Genomic DNA, 24701 nt, shown 5'->3' on the forward strand with positions numbered 1-24701 from the left:
AACACCATCTGGAGCTCTCTCTCTCTCTCTCTCTCTCTCTCTCTCTCTCTCTCTCTCTCTCTGTCTGTCTCTCTCTCTCTCTCTCTCTCTCTCTCTCTCTCTCTCTCTCTCTCTCTCTCTCTCTCTCTCTCTCTCTCTCTCTCTCTCTCTCTTTCTCTCTTTTCTCTCCTCTTTATTTCGATCTCACTCCAAAATATTTTATTGTTTTATTGTGACGCTGGCCGTGCATAAAATGTGAATAACTCGCGGTAGCGCGAGTGTCCTTTTTTTATTCCAAATGCTAAAAGGGAATTTGGAGTGGTTATTGTTTTGGCAGTACTCCCAGTTGCCGGCGAAAGTCGCTGTTTCCCCATTTCACTCACCGGTGTCGCGTCAGGGCGAAATCCGCTTTCGTTAAAAAAAAAACAAGCAATAGATAAATAATACAATAATAAATATAATAATAATAAAAAGTAACATTTTGCGTATTTTTTTCTGATTTTTACAATTTTTAAATTGTTTTGCAATCGAAATAAGAGAAATAAAAACATTGAAATATATAGGATGCGGATGATGAATCACAGCCGCACTGCTTATGTTCATTTTAGGTTGAAATAACGGAAAAAGAGACAACATTTTCTCAGTCCCAGAAAATTTGAATACGTTTTGGGGAAAAAGAATTACAGCCTACCCCCGGTACATTACAAATATCTGTCATGAGGTAGGGATCACCAAGTGAAATGTTTGTATAGTGAGGGTTTAAAACCTATAGTAATCAGGCCAAAACCCTGAGAACAAAACAATAAAAAAACAACATAGTACATAGAAATTACTACTTGTTTGTAATATATTTGTGTATGCTTATATAAAATAAAAATGTAAAGGAAAAATAAAATTGTATTTACTTTTGAATTGACGTGACTGGACATGGTTAGGTGGAGTTGTTGGGTGGATGCAGATGGGCGAAGATACAGATTTAAATGAAAACTGATTTACTAGCCAAACCAGTCGTAGCAAACCTACAGTCTATAGTAGGCATTGGTAGCAAACACTTTCCTCGACCCTTATTCTTCTTTTACTTACTGAGGCATTCGAGTAAATCTAAACCAGATAACCAAGATCATTTACCAGAAAAATAAATTAACACCGCAAAAGCAAGCATTCCTAATGATGTCTTCGGTCCAGTCAGTTCTTTTAATGGCTTGCAGCCACAGACTCCTGTGGTGCTTTTGAAAAGGGCTATTTTTCTCTGGGAATTGCGAAAAATTTGTGTTCCTTGAAATTGCGATTCGTGCACTCGTTCACACAACAGCTAGGCACGTTGTTTTAATAAATTGTGACTAAATGCATCTCAACATAGAAATCTTCCTATGCTCGTCTGTTTTGGATCAACAATGCACAAGTATGCTGAGTAGATCCGGTGATGACATAGGCTGGAAAGGATAGTGGTGTGTCATTCATGAACAAAACGGCTGTATGAGCCGGCTCTTGGAAGTGAACGATGGGAGCCCACCCCACCAATCAAGAGCCGGGTTTCTTTATTTTCCTTATGCTGAGGTTTTGAGTTTTTCCTTGCCCTCATGAAGGTTTTAGATCAGGGTATGGCGTATTAACAGTACATAGTCTGTAATAGTCTGTGACCTGTACAGCCCTTTGAGACTTATTTTGATTAAGGGCTATACAAATAAACTTGACTTGGCTTGATTTTGAGACTTCCACTATCGAGGATTCTCATGCCCTTAGAAGACCTTGTTGCTTAAATAGCCTCCTTATTGTTAACAATTTTCACGATCATGAAATAGTGCTATAGTGAGGATAACAATGTGTGTGTGCCTTCTTCGGACTTCCTTAGCATCACAAGCTTTATTTACATTGTTGGCCTGTCTTTGCTGTTCACTTTAGCATTTCTGCAAGCTCTGGGCTCATAGCAATAAATATGTACAAAAATACAGTATTTTATTGCTGACTCCACAAGTCTTTATCAAGCACACGGGATTCTGAACTGAATGAAGAAAGAGAAAGGTATTATGGGTGGGAGTTCAGCAAAAAGCATATCAGCATTTTCACAATGCCGTGACACAAACCGAAAGCAGACCAGCGTTTTATATGAAGTCGACCGATAGCCGACAGGGATCTTATAGACGTACCTTCGTATGCACGATCACCGCAAAGTTAAAATTTTTGGGCAAGCAAAATAAATTGTTGCTGATGTTGTATTGTGGGGAAAATGCAGAAAAGAGTCAAGTCAAATCAAGTCATGTTTATTTGTATAGCCCTTAGTCACAAGAAGTCTCGAAGGGCTGTACAGACTACTATTATTGTTACAATGTTATTACCAAGATGTAGCATTAGATGAAAAAAAGGCTCAGTCAACTACTACAAAACATGCCAGTTAAAAATCACATTTCTTTGAAAATCGCGTTGACCCCTGATACCCAGGTGGTCTCAGCAGGCTAGCCGGTGTCCGTGGGCAACAAAAAAAATCGCGATGACCCCTGATACCCAGGTGGTCTCAGCAGGCTAGCTGGTGTCCGTGGGCAACACATCAAATACCCATGATATGCAGAGTGCTACTTATGTGAGATCAAAGTGCATAGGATTAATAACATTATGAATGAAGAAAAAAATCCATTTTATTAACCTTTGGTAAGAGGGCCCCCCAAAAACATCTCATCCCGCACCGTAAAGTGAAAATGTCGGTGACGCCGTATCTGGGGTTCTCCTCTATATAATATTAGGGTTTCCATTATCAGGAAATAATATCTAGAAAGAGGCTCCCGGCCTTTATTAAGTTGTCATTCCATTGTGCAGTTTATCAGAGCGGCCACACGGAGCGCCGACGCTCACCTGCTGACCTCTCAACAAAAGGCCAAATTAAGAAGAATGAGACGAGCTGACAGTTTGAGTGACGCGGTTCCCGAGGAGAACAGCATCCCGTCCGTCTCAAAGCTGTCACCTTTTTTGGGATGCAACCTCCGTCCACAACCTTTCCATCACTCAGGCGCACGCCGCTCGACTTTACGATGTTCCAAAACACAAGTCCAGACGGTAAACCGTAGAAAATGCAGACCAGCGAGAGAGCGCCGTTGACTGGAATTTTAATGAAGAAAAGTTTCATAAACAGCTTGTCTCCTGGGCAACCACCAAGTATTCAAACTTATTCCTTTAACAGGCTACATACAGGAAATTTAATGATCATGTTGATTTTGTCCTATCCAATTCTCCGTAAAGTAAATCCATGTGTTTCATTTTTTAGGGGTGATCTTACTTTTGTTGCCAAGGTTAAATAAAAATGATTTTTTTTTGGTTTGTTTGATCACCGGGTTACAAACTTTATAGAGGGATACTTTTACATAGAGGCAATGATCCAATTAGAAACTGACTATTGCCAGTTTATTTTAATTAAGTCTAAAGAATATATTTAGGAGGAAAGAACGGAAAAAAAGCCGCCAGGCGTGACAGAAATGTGCTCTCTTGGCCCGTGCTCTCAGCATCAGTTAACTAGGAAAACGGATCGCAGCCAAAACAGTGCAGTTCATTTATGCGGGCTACAATGGCAAACTTCAGCAGCCAAAACCTCCCAAAAATGTGCTGTGCTAGCCCCTACACTTAGTAAAAGTCAACCAGGGATAATGGATTGCGCCACAACGGCGAATTTAGTGTTAGGCAGCCGAGAACCGCATGCCTCTCAACAAAAATTTGTTCTTCCAATTGCCGCTTGCACTAATACGGGACTCAGGATAATGGATCACGGCTTCGCAAGTGCAGTTCATTTTAGGCAGAGAGAACAGAAAAAAAAAATCTGCCATACATGACACAAATTTGTTTCTTCGGCAGCTGATTTTAGCAAAAGTTGACCAGGGATAATGGATTGTGGCCTAAATAGTGCAGTCCATTTTAGACAGCCCAAAATGGAACAAGGAAATTTACTTATTGCTAAAATTCGTCCTATACTTTCTCAGTCGGATGCGGAAATCATAATTCACGCGTTTGTTACCTCCCGTCTCGATTACTGTAATGCACTACTTTCCGGTCTTCCGATGACCAGACTCAAGAGTCTTCAGCTGGTACAAAATGCTGCAGCGAGGCTTTTAACTAGGACAAAAAAGTACGATCACATCACCCCAATTTTGGCTAACCTGCATTGGCTCCCTGTTAGCCTAAGATGCGATTTTAAGGTTCTCCTATTACTATACAAAATCATACATGGACTTTCCCCCTCATATCTTTCAGATCTGATTTGCCCCTATGTTCGGCCCGAAGCCTTCGTTCCGAGAGCGCCGGTTTCCTGGTGATCCCAAGAGCCAAGAAGTGTTCCGCTGGTTCGAGAGCGTTCTCCATCCGGGCACCGGTGTTGTGGAATGCTCTTCCCCTGAGGTCCGATCTGCAACCTCAGTGGAAATGTTTAAATCCAAGCTTAAAACTCACTTCTACTCTATGGCATACGAATAACCTAAACTTCTTATGTGTAATAACTTGTGAAGCCCTTTGAGACTATTTGTGATTAAGGGCTATACAAATAAAAATGACTTGACTTGACTTGACTTGACTTTGGCCAGACCAGTTCAGTTATTTCAGGTGGGCCACAATAGCATGCTTCAGCGGTCTGGACCAAAACAAAAATGCTTTTCTGGCAACTGTTCTTAACAATACTCAACCATTGATAGGGGATCGCGGCCTCAAGCGCAAATTTAATTTTGGGGGCCACAACAGCATTAACTTAGCACCTACCAACAAGGGTCTCTTCAGCCAATCTTGCCTGCACTAATATGGGATCACAGTAGCACGAGTGCTGTTCATTTCAGGCAGAATGAACGGTAAAAAAGTGCCACAAGGGAAGATACAAATTTGCTTTATGTGCCACCCCTCTCAGCAATATTCATCTGAAGATACTGGATTGCGGGCAAAATGGTGTAGTTTATTTTAGGCAGGCCAACAAGCAAGGAGCAATGGATTCCGGCCAAAAAAGTGCATTTCATTTCAGATAGACCACAGTTGAACACTAGAGTGGCCTGAAACAAAAAATGAACCACCAGGCCTGACAAAATTGTGCTCTGCCTGCTCTTTGCTAGCAGCAATATGCAACCAGGAATCATGGTCCCAAAAGTGCAGTTCTCTTTTGGGTGGGCAAAACGACAAAAAAGAGCCAACAGGCCCGACAAAAAATGTGCACTGCCTGCCTCTGCAACATGTGATCGAGGATAATGGATGGCGGAATATTTTTCAGCCTTCAATGCTCTGAGACTGCAAAGAAGTGAGGGATTACGGTATATGGACTAACATGTAAATGATAACTGGTAATTTGGATTTCCCCAGAAATAAGACGTCTGATCCCAATTGAACTTTTGCCTGCATGAAAACAGTATCACTGACTCTTAGTGTTAGCACGTCAATGTTGTTCTTCAATGATATATAACTACATATCTGCATGAATCCTTTGCATCCTTCAGTATCCCCACTGTGTACAGTCTAAATCCTGGCACCATACTTACTTGTAATCAAAAGTGGGCCATTTCGGGGAGAAAAAAAAGGACGTTCCCAATTCACGTGGATTATTTAGCCAGATCGGTTTCTGGCTGGATATAAAAGCAATTTTTGTGTTTGTGGCTGGTGAGAACGGAGTTGAGGGCGAGCAGCTGTCCATGTGTACTTTACAAGCTGCTTCTATTTGTTCTGTGAACACGAAAGAGGACGAGGGTGGGAGGGGGTCATGATTGTGTCAGCATTGTCTACTGTCCCTCGTCACATTTTTTTTTGTGTGTGTATTGTCTTTGTGAGCGGCCAATGAGGAAAGGTAGAGGATTCTTACTGGAGAATATTGTATAGCGCCACATAAATTGCAATCTTTTACGAGTACGATATGGAATTAAATTTAATGCGCAATTAAGCATAATTTGTCACCATTTGCAGCCACTGATATGAACTAAAAATATACGGTCTGAGGTGGCTGTTAATGTAATCATAAAAAATAAATTTATTTGCCCCTGGGTCACCTCAGGACATTGAATCTACGACAGAGTTAATAATGTATCCAAAATAGACGTTTATAAAAAATATGAATAGATGAAATAAGAAAATTGCCTTATCAAGCAGGTGGAAGATTATTTTCCCCATTTTATGAACTATTTTCTAACATTTAGAAAAAAAAATCAAAACAAGCAAAATGATCTACAATGTACGAGATGAGATCCTTTTGCTCAATTTAAATATACATTTTCTCATGAGCCTGTCAGTCATTTTTAAAGTGCCTGTGGCAGTTCCTTTGGGGATTTTACTACAGAATATCCCGAGCACAAAAGTACGGAACAACAGCTGTAAAATTCACAATTGGGGATTACAAATGGCTGACGATTACTTTTATGCTGGAATGGCAGTCCAGAGTAAAAACTAGACCAAAGGCAATTGGAATTGGCAAACAAGCACTCTTATTTTGAAAGGGCAATCTGGGAAACTGAAACTTTGAGATAAACGAAACATAAAGTACAGTGATAGTGGAAATTTCCACTCAACCCTTTGTTTAAACTATTCTAACAAGTCTTAATATTATTCAAGGCCCTTTTGTGTCTCCAAAATAAAACACAGTTGAAACAACAACATTAATGTTTGAATAAACAACAAGAAGTCAAGTATTTATGACTTAAACAAATGCTAAATTAAGAAATCATAAATGACTGAAATAACATTAATATACATGAAGAAATCATATAATCTCCACTATACATCCAACGACACATTTTAATATTACAATCCCTATTCAAACTTAAAATAAGAACAGGTTTACGTTATATAAGTACTTTTTTATACCAATTGGGTAAGAATGTACAATATGTTTTTAGAAATATGATTCCTTTTGAATGCTTAATTGCCAGAGCATTGAAGATAAGAATACAATAGCTTGTAGCAAAACACAGCCACAGATGGAGCTGCTTTCAAATTGAAGGTTAAGCAGTAAATTAAAAAAGAAAAAGCAATAATAAATAGACAACAGCGTGTAAAGATAAACTCATCGGAAAATAGATAGTGTGATATTACAGGATGCTGATTAAAGTAGGCAACAAAGACGACCCAGCCCAGTAAAGAGTAACAATAAAATGGAAAATGGATGAGAGCATAAAAAGCTTTTATGGAATAAAATGTGAAGTCCGTATTTAATACATGTCCATCTGATGTAACCGATAACACAAAACCATTTTATCTTTTTGAGCCCTGACAAAAATAGATTTTATTCTATTATTTTATTTTAGTTTTGTCTCGACTAGAGAAAAAAAATACTTAAAATAAGTGTGTCATGATGACTGATTGACTTCACCTGTGCCCGTTCGTTTGGCGCCAGTTGCTGCTGGCTTCCTGATTAGTTCCCTGTCCTACTTAACCTCAGTCTTTTCACTCGCCTGTTGTCAGTCCGTCAGCGAACCTCTCTTTTCATAAGGAAAGCATTTTTTACTCTGACTACCGTCGGTCCCGGTTTTCACCCGTTTTCCTCCCGTCCGTTCCTGATTTCCCCGTTTGTCTCCGGCTACAACCCGTCTTTTGACCTCGACCAAGTTTTGATCTCCCGTCCTGGCTAACGACCTGTTTTTCCATCTAACTATGAAATTAAATGAAATGATCTGCATTTATATAGCGCTTTTCAAGTCAATGACTTCCCAAAGCACGGCGGCGCAGTGGTTATCGCATGTGCGGCACACTTCATGTCTTGGGAACCTCCTGCGTGGGTACAAATCCAGCTCCAGACTTCCTGTGCGGAGTTTGTATGTTCTCCCCGTGCTTGCGTGGGTTTCCTCCGGGCACTCCGGTTTCCTCCCACATTCCAAAAACATGCATTTCAGGTGAATTGGCCGCTCCAAATTGTCCCTAGGTTCGAATGAGCGAGTGAGTTGTCTGTCCCCGTGTGCCCTGCGATTGGCTGGCAACCAGTTCAGGGTGTCCCCTGCCCACTGCCCAATGATTGCTGAGATGGGCTCCAGCACCCCCGCGACCCTACTTAGGATAACCGGTGTAGCTAATGAGATGAGATGAGAGATGAGACTTCCCAAAGCGCTTTACAGTGTGCTTCACATTTCCCAATAGCGGCCTTGTATTGCAGCCATGTAAGACCCTAACCTGCTTATTGGGGGTATTAGGGGTTCAGTGTCTTACCCAAGGACTCTTCGACCTGTAACACGTACAAGCCGGGATTCGAACTGGGATCCCTTGATCCCAAGACGAGCGACCTACCTCCTGAGCTACTGCCGCCCCCAACTACGCTATGATCTCCCACATTCGGAACACGCTCTGATCCCGTGAGCGGATTGCTTCCCGCGTCCAGTGAGCACCGGATCACTGGCGCTGCCTTTGCTCTATATCTCAATAAACTAGTGAGAAACGTTACGTGATTGAGTCTAAGAAATTTAAATCTATACCTAAAATAAGTAATATTTCCTTTTTTAGCATTTTATATATCTTTATTTATAAAATATGTCTTGAAATGGGCAAAATTGTCCACCATATGCTAGATAATTTTCTTATTTTAGGGGTGATTATTTTAAATTAAGCAAAAAATACCAGTGGAGTAAGATTTTGTTCTTATGTTTTTATAGTGTTAAGTCCATTCCATTGTCTGCTCCGCTCATCCTCAGTAGGGTCGCAGGGGTGCTGCAGCCTATCCCAGCCATCTTCGGGCAGTGGACAGGGGAAATCCTGAACTGGTTACCAGCCAGTCACAGAGACACACACACACAGAGACAGACAATAAAGTATGCAGTGTAATTTGAAATATTACCGTAAGGAAAATTATCTGGCATATCAAACATATATGCTAATTTCAAGAGTTATTTTTCCAATTTCAATATATTTCTAGACTCATTTTGCACTTGGTTGGTTGGATCCCTTAACTACTAAGGGCTTAGAGCAGGGGTGTCAAACTCATTTTAACTTGGGGACCGGACTAGAAAATTAGAGAGAAAGAAAAAGAAATAATAACGAGAGGAAGAGAAAAAGGGAGAGGGTTGGACAAAGAAAGAGAGAAAGGGAGAAAGAGAGAGAAAGAGAGAGAGAGAGAGAGAGAGAGAGAGAGAGAGAGAGAGAAAGAAAGAAAGAGAGAGGGATAGAGAGAGAGGGAGAGAGAAAGAGAGAGAACACTGGGAACAACAGAAATAAAAAGAGAAATGGTGAGAGGGGGAATGAAAGAAAAAGAGATAAATAAATCCAAAGAGAAATAGAAAGAGAAAAAGAGTGAAGAAGAGAAGGGCAAAGGGGTGAAAGAGAGAAGGGAAAAGCAAGAGAGAGAGAAAGAGAGAAAAGAGAGAGAAAATGAAAAGAGGAAGAGAGCAAGAGAAGGTAAAATTATACAGAGGGACAAAGAGACAAAGAGAAACACAGAAAGAGAAAAAGAGCGACACTGATAGTGAGAGAGAGAGAGAGAAAGACAGAGAGTGAGAGAAAAAGGGAGGAAAAAGAGAGAGGGAGAGAGAGAGAGAGAGAAAGAAAGAGAGAGAGAGAGAGAGAGAGAGAGAGAGAGAGAGAGAGAGAGAGAGAGAGAAAGAAAGAGAGAGAGAGAGAGAGAGAGAGAGAGATACAAGTAAAGCGTCTTTGTGAGAGGCACCTGGCTTTGGCAACATCAACTGGACATATTTCAACCTGCAGCTTGATTTTCTCTTGCGCTTCTCTAAACATTGTCTCGCGGGCCGGATTCAATCCCTTAGCGGGCCTGATCCAGCCCGCGGGCCACCTTAGAGGCTTCAATTTCCAGTGGTGTGTCTTGGGCAAGTGAAGAATGGAACTGGGGACCTTTGACGTTGCAAAAAAAAACTCCTTTTGGCAAAAAATGTTGCGCATTTAATTTTTTTTATATTTTTTAATGATAATTAAAATAAGAATTAAATGAGGAAAAATATCCTTATAATAAACTAAGATATCTTAAAGAGAAGTGCATCACAGGTAAAAATAAATATACCACAATACATTATCCCTGATTGCGTATTGATGTGAGCAGGAGCTGGCAGAGTGCAACTTTGTTGAGCCTGGCAGGTCTATTTTGCGGTTCGGTCCATCAAAAATTGAATTGCACTTGTGTGGACAGTATCCAATATCCCCAATCGCACATTGCTCTAAGACAATGGCTCCCAAACTTTTGAAGGCTGGCGCCCCCCTTGTCTCCCCAGTCTATCACTAGCGCTTCCCTCCCTCCCCCCGATCTTTCTACCGCCCACTTTTGGAACCACTGCTCTAAGGGGACACTGTCAGGGCTTCCTTTTTTGGGACCTTTTTTGGGTCACTATATCCGCCTAAAATGAACTGCACTGTGATCCATTTTCCCCAATTTATATTGTTATACTCATACTTTTTCAAGGACGGACGAGCAGATAACACTTTTACCAGGAAATAAAATCCATGGTTGTGCGATTTGTTATCTCCGGTTGACTATTGCCCCAAGCAGGGTCTGGCAGAGCGCATTTATTTCTCGGTTTGGGCTGCTGAGCCATAGTGGTCTGCCTAAAATGAACTGTAGTTTAGGCTGTGATCCATTATCCCGAGTTTACTATTACGGAGAGCGTGGGCCGAGAGAGAAAATTGGTGTTATACATGGTAGTATTTTTCGTTCTTTACGCCTAAAATGGGCAGCACTGAGTGGTCACGTTCCATTATCCTCCTTTGACTATCTCTAAGGAGCTGGCAGAGCGTTTTTTTTTCTATTCTGCTCGCTTAAGCATGCCATTGCCCGCATAAAATGAACTGCCCTGTTTTCTCAGAAATCCATTATCCCCAGTCGACTATTTTTGAGAACAGGGGCTGACAGAAAATTCATCATGTGCGGATGAACACCCATGCTACTGTGATCCATTATCCCCGGTCGACTATGGTTGCGAGCTGGAGCCTGCAGAGCGCATGCTGAAAAATCGAGGGGTTACTTTACAGATGTTAGCATATCATGGGGTTTCTAGTCCCCGATTATCATGACAAACGAAGGATTGCTCTTAATGATTATTCTCACGTCTTTATTATAAATAGACAGTATCTTCTTGACGGTTGAGGACTTTCCGATATGCAAAGGTGGGACAATGAGCTTTTTATGGTTGTCGTCTGTTTGTGTGTTAAAAGCAAGACAAGTTTGTGTTGCCCTACATTATAAATCCGTTCTTATAATGGCGGTCCTAGGCTGGAGTGTTGAGACGAGATAAGACCTCGGAGCCAACTAAAAGGAGTGTCGAAAGCTTTGTGTTTTCATACACTCGCCGCTGCAAGACACACACTGATGAAGCACCCATTTAAGATAGCCGTGCACAGGTAAGATGCTGGAAAAGAAAGGTAAAATTATTCTGGAGAGGGACACTCCATCCAAAACAAGGGAGGGATGATGGGGTCTTTATTGAGGAATGTCCTTATGGGAGTGAGATTTGTGGGTTTAAAATAATTGTCCATTAAATTTACCATTAATATAAAAATCCCCAAAACTTTGAAAAAAATCTCATCTTTACATTTTTGCTCATTTTATATCAATTTCTGTGTATAAAATACTAAAATAAATTACCTTACTATCAGAAAATATTACTTATTTTAATTGTATTTTTAAAATCATTTTCTCAATTTAAATATACATTTTCTCAGGATGACCCTTGGGAAGAAACTGTCTCTGACAATAAAATAATATTAAAAAATATCTAAAAACAAGCGAAATTGTCCTATCGAACAAATAGTCACCCATTTTAAGTATCTATTTTATATATTTCTTACGTATTTCATTTATTTATTTATTTTTAATCCAAAGTATTTATTTATTTTATAACGCAATATCAAGAAAATAATTCTACTTCTCAAATGTATCCAAAAAAAGGATTGTATGTTTAAAAGCAGAGATAATAGAATATTTTTTCGAAACAACAAAATGACCAGCAAAACCAAAATGACTTCAAGTTATAATCGCATATACAGTAAGAGACCTCCTCAAACTGCTTCAAAATAGCCAGATACTTACAGAAGTTCATACCCAAAAATAATACACAGTACCTTGTTAAGAGTTAAAATCAAAATACTTGTGAAAAAGCCCTGTAACCTATTTAAACAATTTCCTTTACCTTTAAGCAATGCTTCACTGGCAGACACTTGTTATTGTTTTTAACTTTTCTTACCCCATATCACTAACTTTCTTGGGAGCCATTATTATAGACAGAAAAGGGAAATAAAACAAAATAAATCACAATACAATGAGATGTGGTCCCGCTCAAACGGTGGAAAATGTGTATTTATTTGGCATACGATGAGGACCACCTACAGCGAGCTGACATTTGTTGGCCCTCAATACAAAAACCTGTCTATTTTCTTTCTTATTTTTGCCTTTTTCTTAGTTTTTTTCTGCTTTCTTTCATTTGACCTTTTTTTGCAAGAAGAACTCAACAATGATTACGATCCAATATATGTTACTGTACATGATACAGATGACCGCATAGCTGGCATAAATTGCACAGCATAACAAGGTGTCGCGCAGTCAACATCCTCAAAAAGGTTTTTCAAAATAAAACAACCATTTCAGACCAAGGCGATTTTTCTTTTAGAAGTGATTCAGTGGATAACGGGGACAATAATACAAGAAATACAATTTTCATTTAAAATGAAAATTGTGCAAGGGGAGCCAAAAAATAGGATAATATAAGAGAATAAAGTTTCAATTCAAAGTAAAATTTGTGAAAGGAAGGCCAAAAAAGCCATCGAAAGTTACAAGTGACTATTTGGGGAAAAAGACCTGGGGACAAATATTAAGTGAAAATCTTAAAAAGGGGGCCAGGAAGATTTAGTGTTATGAAATAACAAATTCCAGTTAAAAAGAAATACATTTAATTAAAGTGATATGTTTTACAAACACAAATGATGGGCATTTCGAGCACCACATCACCGATTGGGACAGTGCCGATTGATCGATTGAACTCGGGCAAGGTATATTAGCCAAATACTGTGTAATTGCCCCTAAGATTTTTTTTTTCTTTTTAGCACTATTTTGCCAGGGCAAAGGCCTTAGACCCAATGAAAACGGGTCCGCGACCCGCTTTTATGCCCTCACCCATCAGTTGAGAAACACTGCCGTGAATTGTCCACGCATCTCCTTACAATGACTTTGGAGAGGTGAATTTACAATGCATAAATTATATATGAAACTCGCTGGGATATTTTCAGGTGAGGTGTGCGTGCACGTATGCGCTTGCATGCATACGCTCAGACAGTTGGCGGTGCTGCCATAAGAGAGATAGCGAATGGGGGGAAAGCAGCTACTCTATCAACTTGTGAACATCTGTTCCTCGTGCAAACCACAAAGCTAGTGCTGAAAAAATACACAGAATATATTGCCCCCCACCACCACCACAACTTCGCCTTTCTTCATCACACACACACACACACACACACACACACACACACACACACACACACACACACACACACACACACACACACACACACACACACACACACACACACAAGCAGAGGCACAACATCTTGTCCTTCTCACCCCCCCACCCCAAAGTATTCTCTTGTTCCTAACTAAACTGAGCTTCTGTCAGATCTTTTTTTCCCGGATTGTGTATCCCAGATTTGGTGATTAAGTGAAGTAAAGGCAGTGCTGGGCCGCGAGGGCTCGCAAGGCCTTCTCTGCTGGCCTGAAAAACATCAGAATCATGTGATGTTAACTATATTATGTTCATAAGTAATTATTAAATGATTCGGAACTGTTTGTCCGCTTCCTTTTATTGCGTTGATGTTCTGCTTTCAGATATGTGCTTTTATATTTAGGTATTTAACCAATCACCTTCTAGCCATTAGTTTCTGTGAGGCACAGAAATCTACCGAACAGCGTTCACAAAAATTTTTGAAGGCCGTGGCCTGTAAAATCCTTTTTAGAAAGTTGTTGGTTTACTCAGCAGAATTACTAGTTGGCATCTGAACTCCTACAAGCTGGCTTTGAGAAAGATCACCAGTGTCACAAAGTATGACTGTCTAGGGGGGCGGTATTTCACCACAGCAATCGCGGTAACAGTTTTTAAACTTGAAGAAAGAAGCTGCACAAGGAATTGTAGCAGTACATTGTGTTGATTTAATAGTGAAAGGTTGAACAACTTTGAGGAGAACAAGTCTTTAGCAAGTGGGAAAAGGTTTTGTCCGCTGCTTTCAGCCTAGAGCAGGGGTCAGCAACCCGAAAGGTTGAAAGAACCATATTAGACCAAAAATACTAAAAAACAATTTTTTCCTGACGCCGCAAAAAACGAAAAGCTTTCTAAAAACACATACTGTATGTATCTATGTTAGCCATATTAATCTGCTATCCTGTTGAGTGTGATCTCTTGAAGGATACCGCCCCAACTTTGCTCATATTACAACATAAATAGTTAAAAGATATAGAATAAAGAAATCGTTTTTTAAATGTTTTTTTATTTTGAGGATTCGAAAAAAAAAAAAACAACACTAAAAGGGAATGTGCATAATGCGCCTCTTATCTGAAAAAACAAAAACAGCAATAAAATGTAGTGTGTATTAACAAAATAAAATGGTGTCTTCTGAAAAGGTAAAACAAATAAAATCATATTATAGAATTCAAGTTTGATTTCTGTCCAGTGGCAAGTACATCGTCTCTAGTACCACGGCTCAGGAAGCTTATTGACTCAAAAATTTTGATTTTTTTTGTTTATGTTCTGAGAGCCATGCCATACAATGTATTTGTAGACAGAATTGAATATAAAACACCAAAATTAGACAAAATCTAATTCCTCAGCACATTTTATTTCATTGTTTGATGATTTGATAAAATCTTTGGAATAATAATAATCCCAGAACCTGCGTCACATATCAACAAATGTATTATTTAAAATGTGTTTCTCTTCAGCGCAGTGGTTAGCGCGTGTGCGGCACAGTTCTGAGGTCGAGAGTTTGAACCTTCCTGTGTGGAGTTTGCATGTTCTCCAGTGCTTGGGTGGGTTCCCTCCGGGCACTCCGGTTTCCCCACACATTTCAAAAACATGCATGTCAGGTTAATTGGCCGGTCCAAAATGTCCCTAGGTTAGAATGAGCTGGCGAGTTGTCTGTCTCTGTCTGCCCTGCAACTGGCTGGCCACCAGTTCAGGGTGTCCGAAGATAGCTGGGATGGGCTCCAGCACCCCTGCGACCCTACTGAGGATAAGCGGTGCAGATAATGGATCGATGGATGTTTCTCTTCATCAGTTACTTAATATCATCATCTTCATCATAAGTTATTGTTTCAAACTTAACTGTGAGCAGAGTTCTTTTTTAAAAAATGTCACAAAATACTGCAAGCAGAAGGATACGGATGTATTTAGGCAAATGCGCTATGTGTGCAAAGATCCGCCCACCTCTACCGCTATCCCAATCAAATTGCTCTGGGTCCCCGGCAGGCGTTTTCAGGTGTCTACAGTTTGTTTTGTGGATTTTAATTCTGAACTGCCTCAACAGTTAACATAAATTGTTTAATGAGCTTCCATATGTTAGTGTAACACTGTGAATGTAAACTTCAAAACTTTTGTGCTTTGAAGTGAGTCTGAACAGTAGCTCTTGTGTGAATGTTTATACCTCTCGCTAATTAGTTATTAAATTTGCAACCAGACTTAATCAGCGACTGAATGCATCATGGATCATATCGAGGGGCATTACATTATTTACAATCAATGATGAACTCGATGGATGAAAAAGTACAAAATGAAAATTAAATCATTTAAAATAAGGTCCATAAAAACATAAGCATACATTTAATAAAGGGCTCGATAAAAGATGCATTAATAAATAATTCAATACGATGGTTCCATCAAAAATACACAAATAAATAAATAAATAGACATCGAAATAAAAAGATGTGTAATAAAGACGTACTCAACGCACAATAGTCTTAAGAGGTCAGATACTTAATTTTTACTCCGTGCTACCTATAATGAGTGAACTATTCTGCAAATGAGGTAAGAAGGTATTTTTTGTGGAAGTTATATCCAGAAAAGGACTTGAATGAGGAAAAAAAAAGCTTATTCGTAGCTAGCCAGGATTATCGCAAGCGCAGGATTAAGAAACTCTTGATCATTTTGACAAGATTTAACAATCTGTAGGAGATTCACAGTGGCCCTAAAAGCTCTTTTATTCAGTTTGTCTCCTTTTTGCGGACGAGCCGTCTTTCTCATGGCCTTCCTTCCTGTATGGGCCCTGCTGGGTGGCACTTCCTTATTGCAAAGACGTGCGTGTGCGCGCGGCACAAAGCTGTTCGGGGCTGATAAGGAAGACGAGGCGGCACGGCGACATATTCTTAGCGCCGCCGTTATCGGCGGTCGCAGATGTGCCTGAGCCGCCCGACATCTGCTCCACAACAGGAAGCCCAAACTGCAGCTCAGAACGCCTCACGCACTCGCACCAGCACAGGTATATAAAGGACCGATACAACCATGCCAAGAAACACATAGTACCTGAATATATGACATACATGCAAATAATTCAATTCATTATCAATTTTATTACGTATTTTTTCATTTTCTTATATATTTTTTTGTTTTGGTCTTTATTTCAGCAACTATTTTGTTTTGTATTTTGTCATTCATTTATTGTTTTATTTTTTAGTTTATTTCAATATTCATTCCTTCATGTATTTTGTCCTTTATTTATGTATGTATTTATATATTTTTTTTTATTTTGGCATTAACTTTGTTGTGTATTTTGTAATGTATTTTGTCACATATTTTGTCACGTATTTTATCGTGTAGTCCATTATGTATTTTGTCATTTATTCATATTATGATATATTTTGTTGTATTTTTGCCATTCATTTTGTCATTTATTCAATTTATTTATTATTTTTGTATACATGCGTTTTGTCCCTTATTGTTTTTTTTTTTGTCATTTATTTATACGTTTTTTTTCGCCATTTACTTTGTTGTGTATTTTGTCGCGTAATCCGTCGGGTATATTGTCATTTATTTATTTCGGTATTCATCTTGTCGTGCAGACTGTCATTCATTTGGTCAAATATGAATTTCAGTATTTACTTTTTCGGGTATTTTATTGTGTGTTTCGTTTGACATTTATTTATGTATTAATTTTTATTTTTATTTCGACATTTGTTCAGTTTTTTTTTCCGACATTTGTCATGTATTTTGTCGGGTATTTTGTCGGGTATTTTGTTGGGTATTTTGTCAGGTATTTTATCGGGTATTTCGTCGGGTTTTGTATTTTGTCAAGTATTTTTTTTGTCTGTGTATTTATTGGAATATTTTGGCGTGTATTTTTTGTGTATCTTATTTTGTCATTTATCTATGTAATTATTTTGTTTTGCATTTGGTCGTGTTTTGGTTGTGTATTTCATCATTTATGTCTGTATTTAATTCATTATTTATTTCATCATTTATTTTGTCAAGTATTTTGTAGTGTATTTTGACATATGTCTTGGATTTTGTCACGTACTTTGTTGAATTGATTGCTGAGTGTTTTGGTATCTTTTATTTAAGTACTTATTTTGTATTTGGTACTTATTTGTATTATGTATTTGGTCGTGTATTTGGTTGCATATCTGCTTGAGTACTTGGTCTTGAATTTTTTCGCATATTTATTCGGACATTTTGTGGTGTATCATGTGGAATTTTTTTGGCGTGTAATTTTTGTGTATTTTGTCATGATTAAATGCAGTTCAAATGGCCGTCGCCAGAGCTTTTCACCTATTGGCTGATCAGTGATGAACTAATCAACTACAGGTGAAAAGATATGCCGGTTTAACCCTGCCCCATCATTTATTTAACATATTGTTGAGAAAGAATATGCAACATAGTGCATGACAAAATACATGAGAAAATAAGTGATGAAAGACATGATGAAAGAAATACCCAAATAAACGACAAAACACATAAATAGATTAATATATTGCATTTATGTCATATATTTATGTAGGTATTAGGTTATTAATTTAGGGGTACATGTATTCATACGAAGGCGGACGGCGGCTGAGTGTTTAGGGCGTCCCCAGCACAATTCTGAGGTCATGAGATCCAACCTGGAGTTTGCATGTTCTCCCCGTGCTTGAGTGGGTTTCTTCTGGGCGCTCCGGTTGCCACCCACATCCCAAAAAACATGCATTAAAGCTTAATTGGCCGGTCTAAATTGTCCCAAGGTCTTAATGAGCAAGTGATTGGTTGTCTGTCTCTGTGTGTCCTGCGACTGGCTGGCAACCAGTTCAGGATGTCCCCTGTCTTACTGCCCAAAGACAGCTGGGATGGGCTCCAGCACCCCCGCGACCCTACTGAGGACAAGCGCTGCAGATAATTGATGGATGGATGTATTCATATAGTGTATATTTGTCGGCAACTGTTATTTTTACATTTATTTCTACATATGGCAAGATCAGTCCTCCATCTAGGTTGAGCTCCTTGGCGTCCATTTCTAGTTTCCCGAGTGCACGGGAGCGGTGACACTATAGTTATAACCGTTTTTTTTTATTATCAGTGAATTACAGAAGGATGCTTATGACTAAGCCTAATTATAACAGCCTTATCAGCGCAATGTTCACAAAGCTCATTACTGGCAAGAAATGGCAAACGCTGCAGGTAATTCGCAACACCGGGTATTAGGACCGTATCTGGATTCGACTCGTGACATATTCGGGCTCTGTCAAATTAGGATTCTCGAATCGGGAGTCGTATTCTAATTGGACAATCCTTTGCTGGTTTAAGTGAACCCAGGCGTTTTGAATTCAAGACACCATTTGGTGTATTACAGAATCAATTATAGTAGACGCCGGGATACAGCGGGCTTAGTTTATGGTGTTTTTCGTTAGATGGTAGAATTCTGTGTTTTTTCCGCCCCTTGCTACGGCATTGTCCCAACTATATGATTATAACAACACATTTCATGTGTCTCAAACATACAAATTTAAGCATTGCCGTGTTCATGGCGAGCTACGTCTCTAAGATGTTAGCTATTGGTCTCGTCATATAAGATGCTGGTCTGCTATTGGTGAGTGTAATGACATCAAGAAAATGCCTGGTTAAACAAACACCTTCCCCCAATGCTCTATCTGCCACCATTCTTTTAGTTCTCAATCTTGTGTAATAAACTTTAATTAAAGTTATGGGTCCCAAGACCTGCACTGATGCTAAAGCATGGTGACAACAGTGGAAACAAAGCGCCAGATAATAAAGAAATGCAAAGAAGGCACATGTTTTCATAGTACAGTGGTCAACACATTTGCCGATCACACGAAAACAAGAAAACGGTGCCCCCATGACCTTAGTGTTTATGGGATCCAACTCACCAAAGCATACACAGTGTTACCCCTGCTGAAGAATATATCGGTAACCAATCAACGATCGGGTCAATCATTAGGAATAATACAATGAAAGTAAATAAATCTTCTAAGGGCCCGGTCACACAGCCTTTTGCGTCTGTATCGCGGGTAAAATTTTGCGATTTTTTTTTTTGCCCGTGGTTGCCCGCGGTAGAAAATGCGCAAAATTGGCTAACCCGCTGTTTATCCGTGGTACGCCGGCAAAACAGACGCCGGCGACTGTTCCGCTTCCTCATCGCGTCAGTTCCACGTCTTTTCCGCGTGTGGACCACGGGTATAAAAGCTGCCGAGCCGGGCTGTAGAAATCATAACCGCTCAAGACACAGTCCCGTGAAGATCAAGATTTCAAGCTATGGCACCGAAGAAGAAGCCAATATGTTATTATTGTAATAGTTTTTCATTTTTATTTCATTATCTTGTTATGAAATGAAAAAAAATGTCAAGAAATAAAAGTGGATTAAGACGAGGTCACTACGGTGACGGGGATCCATGTTCACCCCTTGACGTCTCGAGCACAACTGACGTGTGCTCGGCAAATCGCGCTGTATATACGCGGAGAAAGGCGTTTGACCGTCACATGCGTTACACACGGTAATTCACGTGATAACACCGCGATACAGGCGCAGAACAAACGTGCTATGACCGTGTTCCACCCGCGATTACCTGCTAAAATTTTGCGTCCAACCCGCGTGTAACCACGCCCTGGCCGCGGCCGTAGCACGTCGTTCCGCGTCTGTACCGCGTCATTATCTCGTGTGTACCACGTGTGCCGCCCGCGGTGAATTTCTTGCCGCGTGTAAAGCACTGCTGTATCTCGTCTGTATCGCGATCTCAAAGCATCCAACAGCGTCTGCTTCACGGGCAGAAATTTCTGGCCGTGATTCAGCCTCGATACGCCCGTGAAAGGCTGTGTGACCGGGCCCTAAGGGCGAGGCAAGTATCTCAAAATAATTTTCTTTATTGTTTTCACCTCTGGAACTGGGTTTTGGAATGCCTTAGCTCATAATCATTGAACTACAGGTATATTTTATTAAAAAATAAGCATTACTTTGCAGGATTTTCTTTAAAAGCATTTTTATGTTGCACACAACAGTGATATCAAAGTCTAGTGTGGGGTAGTTTTAACTCTTTTTATTATTTTTGTCATGATTACTGATTCGGGGCACCTGCGGCTGCCCCGGTGGCGCCAACAGCCCTGGTCGCTGATTGGCTCCTTGCCAACTTTTTAAACCCCCCGACTCCCTGGTACCGGCGTCCGATTGTTGCGGACTTTCAGCTGCCGCTAAGGCAAGCCTTCCGTACCTGACTCTCTGTTTTTGACTTCCGTACGGTTCCCGGCTTTGACATGTTTCCGTTCACGTCTCTGCTCCTGTGCCCCGGTAACCCGACCTACTTTTCCCTCTTCGACACTGCTATCGCTCGCCAGAAATGTGCCACTTCTGCGTCCTGAACGACCTGCTCACCACAATCAACGATCACTGGATCGTGGGTGCCAGCTTACGTCTCTTTTCAAATAAAACTAACAAACTAACGCAATTGGGTTCCCGTCTCCGTTCCTGGTTCATAATAATTTTTATTCAGTAGGGGCCCCCTCTCTCTCCGCAGTCTCATTTATTTGACACACAAGCAGCACATTAAGGAAGTCCCTCCTCCCACTTTACCCCACTATCTGCGGAGCTGCCCAAGGTGCCTGAGTACAAAACATGACTATATGACCAAAAGCATTGCAAAAATAAAAAATAGTACAATGTTATTTAATTGCAACTCATGAGACACCACCAAAGAACAAGTATGAACGTATTAAACAACATGATATGAAATGATAAATGCAATTGAATGCCTGAGACCATGTGCCTTCTTCCACAGCATTCTTTCAATCATCCATTTATTCACTAAATGCACTCATTCACATGTGTCTTAAATTCCATCTACATAATTAACTCATAGATGAATTGTGTCTATCGTAATATTACTGTTACTGACACTAGAGGGATAGCAGAGAGATGACAGAATATCCAAGAGTGTGTATTAAATTTGGAAAGGGAACATGTTGTGAGCTTAAAACAATATTGGGTTCTTGATGTGTTCTTAATGTGAACTAAAGCAAAGCATAGCTTTTCTGCCACGTGATAGATAACGGTTTATTTTTTGCTTACTAAACTGTGCGACGTGGTCAAAGTGTTACCACTTTTTTGTTGAACTACAGGCAAACTACCTGATCTTGGTTTCCTCCACTTCTTTTTCAAGGTTACATTGATCATTTATCTTTAAGAAAATGTTGTAATTTGATTTATACTCAATGTATTCTGTCTTTTATTAGTATATTTGGTATTTGAGTAATCCAATACCAATTGAAAGTAATCTGAAAACTAAACTGATTACATTTTTCAACAGGTAATTAGTTAGCTGCATTGGATTATAATTTTAAAAAAATGTCCCAATATTGTCAATAATGTATATCAGATGGGAAGAAGTTGAGTTTTACTTGGTATGTGTGGTCATGTGAAAAAAAGGCAAGTACCTTGTCCGGTTCGGAGTTGGAAGTGTGGCCCCATCTTCGGAGTAAGACCTCTGTGCCATAGAATGTCTTTGGCCCTCAGCTCTCGAGGGCTGACCAGGGTCACGGTGGGGACCAGTGATGTTTGTGCCAGTTTCTGCTTCACCTTCTTCTTGGGCACTTGATGGACTCTGGCAGACATCTTTCTTGGTCCTTTTTCTGCCCTAATGGTCGATTTGGTCCAGAGCACTTCTTTGCAATTAGCTGAAAAGGAAATATACAAATAAATATGACTTGACTTGATTAGAAATAGAAAAATATATTTCTGAAACAATTTTCAAGATACTTTCTTTCCATAAGAAAAATACATTCAAGAAAAGAGTTCAGATTTTTTTATTTAATGTAATTTTCATAGTAAAATAAGAATATTGATACTTTCTATGATTATAAAAATATGTTAAAGAAAATAGATATTTCAGATATGAAAAAATGACCTCAAAAATAAGCAAAACTATTACCTAGACAGAGTATTTAGCTCATATTATCATATTTTTGGAGTAACTCAAAATTTAGAGAAACATACTAAAGATAAGCCTGATGTTTTATCAGTTGTTGTTCATTTTTTCTTGTTTTAACTGTAATTTTCCTTATATTACTCCAAAAACCAACATTAAATGTTACAATTTTTGGTTGAAAAATATCTCGAATTAAAATAATTTTGCCTTAAATCAACAAAACTCTTTTCAAATGTTTTTTTCTTAAATGTGCACTGTAAAAATAAAATCTATCCCCATTGACAGAAACTACTGCTTCATTTTAGGTGTAATATTTTTCATTTTAACATCTTATTTTTGTTTTAAGATAAGAAAATTATTCCAATAAACAAGAAAAAAACATTTCTCTAGAAGATGCCCAACATTTATAAAATAAAATACTTCAGATGAGCAAATCATTCTAGAAGAGGTTTGCTTGTTTCTAAGTATGACTACTTTTATTTTGTTAAAAAAAACAAGATACAACTATTCTAAAACAACAAAAATCATTCATTAAATTTGCTAAATTTCATGTCTAATGGGTCATTTTTTGTTGTTTATTTTTGTAAAAAAATACTTTAAAAAGGAAACGAATTAAAACTGAAATGAATATGAAGTGTCCTACCAATTGGGTATGAGTTCTTTTTTTGCGGTTTGTTTGTAGGTTACAGAAAAAAATATATTCTCTAGCAAAATGGTAGAAAGTACTGCTGGAGGTACCAAGGACTAACTCAGAGGGGATAGAGCATGTTCTGTCCTTTTTGCCTTGTACATCATCCCTCACTGTCCATTTTAAAAACCAGTCTGGAAACTCATTTTTATTCCTTAGCTTTTCACCCAGCATACAACTGTTTTATTACTTTATTATTTTTAACTTTAAGTGTTTTTATTATTCTATGTTCTAGGGTTTTTTGCTAACTATGTTTTATTTGTGTACAGAGCTTTGTTGTTTTTGTGGAAAGTTGATTTGATTAGAGGTAGATCATTCAGTTTATTGTAAGAAATATTTTCATTATGTTAAGTACAACTATTCTTAATTAAGATAAAAAAGTAAAAATATCCTAAAATAGGATAAATAGGACTAGGACAGTTTTCTACAAAACATTAAGGAAAAAAAATACACTTATTTTAAGAAGAAAAAACAAGATAAAATGTCTTGAAACAAGAAAAAATATACTTACAATAAGCAATATTAATTTCCAGTCGGGTAAAAATTGGTGGTTTCTTGTCAGTCAGGAAAATATTATAATCATGTTGCACTCATTATATAAAAAGTTATCGCGATGTCTTGTTAAAACAACCCATCTTTGCAGAAAAGCACCTGCTAAATATGGGGTCGAAAACGTGGTGCCAGCGGATCGGTTCTGAAAATAGCCCACCAGTGATGGGTCATTGTGATTTGCTAGGAATTTAGATTTCTATATGGCTTTATAAATCATTGACAGGATCAGAATCTTTAAATACATTCTTCCATAATTTTTTTTAAGATTAGCATCTAATTTATATATGAAAATTACCTATACACGGCATATGCTTTAGTGATTGACCGAGCCCATTTGATCCCTACCTCTAATAATAACAACCTTGTAATAACATAGTAATAACATAAGTGTTTTCCGAAAATACATAAGACGTGCTCACACAGCTTTCTCCCCCATCTTTTTATAGCCCCTTCTTGTGGAGGATCCCCCGCTAAACGATACCTGGGGCCACGTAATGTTCCGAAACGAGGAAGAACAAGATTGTGTCCTCTTCATGCTTTCATGTCTTTGCCAATTTGGAACCCGGTGGTATTATTCTTGGTTTCCTTTGATGTTTTCTTCTCTATGCAACCTTAAAATGCTTCCTTTGATGTCCAAAAAAATGATAATAATTAAATGAAACAAACATTTTGCATGCTTCTTCTGTGGTCCAGTCAGATCTTGTGGTGCAGAGTGGCCTCCCACATTGCCCGCCTTGAGAGAGAAGTGCACACTTGTGTGTCACGTGGCGAGAACGGCTAAACTGATGTTAGCAGACAGCGGCAGGCAGCAGGACCTGAACTTCCATCTGGGCTTCCTCTGCAGGAAACAGCTGGGACTGGCGGACAGAAGCATCTTCCTTTTTTTTCTCGTTGGCCTCCTTCTGCGCCCTTGCATCACCTGTGACAAGATCTGTTCTGCTTTCATAGTGGCACAAACGCATCCTGTTACATTTTTAAAAAGATTTAAAAGCTATAGAAGAAAAATGTGGCAAGTAATAGAGGTCAGCGGAGCTAAGCAAACTACTGTCCACAGCATAGGATTAAAACGAGAACATTTTGCACATTTTAAATATGAGTGTTAAAAATTGTATCTGGCTTTTTTTTAGTAAAATGGGAAAAAATATACTTAAAACAGCATAATTGTCTTAGCTAGTTGTTTTTTTA

General features: G+C 39.0%; 1 protein-coding gene across 1 annotated transcript; it reads right to left on the reverse strand.

Annotated features, from left to right (window-relative positions):
- Positions 1 to 2794: 2794 nt before the first annotated feature.
- Positions 2795 to 24478, reverse strand: LOC148367031 (uncharacterized). The gene is made up of 4 exons (XM_088333340.1): positions 24332 to 24478; positions 24183 to 24249; positions 21786 to 22025; positions 2795 to 3069 (listed from the first exon to the last, which is right to left on the reverse strand). Exons 1-4 carry the CDS (start codon positions 24476 to 24478, stop codon positions 2795 to 2797), a joined length of 729 nt encoding a protein of 242 aa, XP_088189466.1.
- Positions 24479 to 24701: the final 223 nt, after the last annotated feature.

This window comes from Urocampus carinirostris, chromosome 4 (assembly GCF_059441175.1).
Source record: "Urocampus carinirostris isolate Australia breed hairy pipefish chromosome 4, RoL_Ucar_1.0, whole genome shotgun sequence".
Classification (NCBI taxonomy): Eukaryota; Metazoa; Chordata; class Actinopteri; order Syngnathiformes; family Syngnathidae; genus Urocampus; species Urocampus carinirostris.